General features: G+C 41.2%; 1 protein-coding gene across 1 annotated transcript in view; it reads left to right on the top strand.

The window, feature by feature from the left end:
• Window positions 1–1294: 1294 nt before the first annotated feature.
• Window positions 1295–2478, top strand: part of fbxo34 (F-box protein 34) — a 4176-nt gene continuing 2992 nt past the window's right edge. Inside the window, exon 1 of the mRNA XM_034866344.1 lies at window positions 1295–1473. Within this exon, the coding sequence (XP_034722235.1) occupies window positions 1295–1473 (179 nt within the window). The remainder of the gene's footprint in view (window positions 1474–2478) is intronic.

Genomic DNA, 2478 nt, shown 5'->3' with positions numbered 1-2478 from the left:
AGACTAACCATCTGAAGCTGACAGCAGGTGTGTGTCGGGGAGAATCAGCCGTGATGCGTTCAGGACCCTCGGGACAAACAGGCATCGGATAGAGCAGCACCAAGTCCTGATCCCGGAGGCAGGACACAATCAACCAGAGCTGATTTTATACAAATAATAATACATAATAACACATAATAATACATTATAATGCATAATAACACATAATAACACATAATAATATATAATAACACATAATAACACATAATAACACATAATAATATATAATAATACATAATAACACATAATAAAACATAATAATACATAATAACACATAATAACACATAATAACACATAATAACATATAATAATATATAATAATACATAATAACACATACTACATAATAATACATAATAATTCATAATAATATATAATAACACATAATAATACATAATAATATATAATAATACATAATAATATATAATAACACATAATAATACATAATAACACATAATAACACATAATAACACATAATAATATATAATAATACATAATAATATATAATAACATATAATAATATATAATAATACATAATAACACATACTACATAATAATACATAATAATTCATAATAATATATAATAACACATAATAATACATAATAATATATAATAATACATAATAATATATAATAACACATAATAATATATAATAACACATAATAATACAGTACACAATAAGTCAGGCAGGGACACTACGCTACTCACACGCTACGCACACGCTACGCACACGCAACGCTACGCTACGCACATGCTACGCTATGCACACGCTACGCACACGCTACGCACACGCTACGCTACGCTACCCACACGCTACGCACACGCAACGCTACGCACATGCTACGCTACGCACACGCTACGCTACGCACATGCTACGCTACGCACATGCTACGCTACGCACACGCTACGCACACGCTACACTACGCACAAACAACGCTACGCTACACACGCTATTCTGCACTGTGACCTCACAGCTAGAGGGTCCGGGTCTTACCCAGGTCATCCCGGGTCTGACTGGGTGGAGTCTGCATGCCCCCCCTCCCCCAGGTGCTTTGAGCGCTATATAAATGTCATTAATTATAATTTAAAGAATTATCAATTACACGGATTGGAGACTCTGAGGCTCCGCCTCCCAATCCTACAGCTCATTAATATTCATGAAGCACCAACCCTCCAGCTCATTAATATTCATGAGGCAGACAGAGAGGCTGTGAGAGAATAATGAAAGGAGAGCAGGAAGCAGATGGTGGAGTAAAATGAGACACCTGGGAACCAGAAGATCTCACACACCTGCTGCAGGAAACAGCCAATCAGACGGGGTTTCTGACAACAGCCAATCAGACGGGGTTTCTGACAACAGCCAATCAGACGGGGTTTCTGACAACAGCCAATCAGACGGGGTTTCAGCTCATTTTCAGTTCTTTCTTCTTCATGTGTGAGAAATGGACCCAGAGGAGAGTTTTATCTACATCTGAGTCCTGTAGCAGCACGTTCCTCATTATCACACACACACACACACACACACACACACACACTCACACACACTCACACACTCACACACACACACACACTCACACACACACACAAACACACACACACACACACACACACACACACTCCCAGCATGCTCTGTGTTAAATGGTTTAATTAGAGAATTATTGACCTACTAACTCTTTGAAAACTAACGGCACAGGTCCTCTCATCCCCCCATCCTCCCCCTCTCCCCCCCCTCCCCCCCCTCCCCCTCCGCCCCCTCCTCCTCATGCCCCCCCCATGGACCCTCTGCCTGACCTTTGACCTCCTGCTGCTCCTCAGAGACAGGATGAGAGGAGGAGAAGATGAAAAGATGAACTCATTAACATTTCCATCATGTGTGAATCCTCTGCCAGATGTTAGCTCGGAGATGCTAACAGATGCTAACGTGATCCATCACAGAAACACCTGGACCGCTGCTTCCTTCCGTTTCCATGGTAACCAGCTGCACATCGGGGATGATTGACAGTCCAGCTGAGACGGAGGAAGAGAGATCGATGGAGAGAGAGAAAGACAGGGAGACAGAGAGAGACAGACAGACCTCTGGACTGGAGACTTTCAGAGTAAAAGCTGCTGAACCCTTTTGTCTCTGAAACATCGACCTGGTTTCAGAAATTAGGTCGTTTATTCTCGGAGAGCGGTTTAAGGACAGAAGACGCACGCTTAACAGGTAGAAACAAGCTGTAATGTAACCCTGCAGGACAGATTCAGATTATTAAAGTGTGTGACAATATTATGGGATGGATCCCTACAGAGATAGACCTTTTAGTCAAAGAGGAAGATCCTTTTAGTTTAACATGAAACAGAAAACACCATCACCAAACCCACAAGACTCCATGTAAATAATCACTACTTTTAGCGTGTATAGAGCAGCATATCTCCACCAGACTCCATGTGAATAATCACT

This window comes from Etheostoma cragini, unplaced genomic scaffold (genome assembly GCF_013103735.1).
Source record: "Etheostoma cragini isolate CJK2018 unplaced genomic scaffold, CSU_Ecrag_1.0 ScbMSFa_4665, whole genome shotgun sequence".
Classification (NCBI taxonomy): domain Eukaryota; kingdom Metazoa; phylum Chordata; class Actinopteri; order Perciformes; family Percidae; genus Etheostoma; species Etheostoma cragini.
The sequence above is the reverse complement of the archived record's forward strand: the minus strand, read 5'-3'. Positions and strand labels throughout refer to the sequence as shown.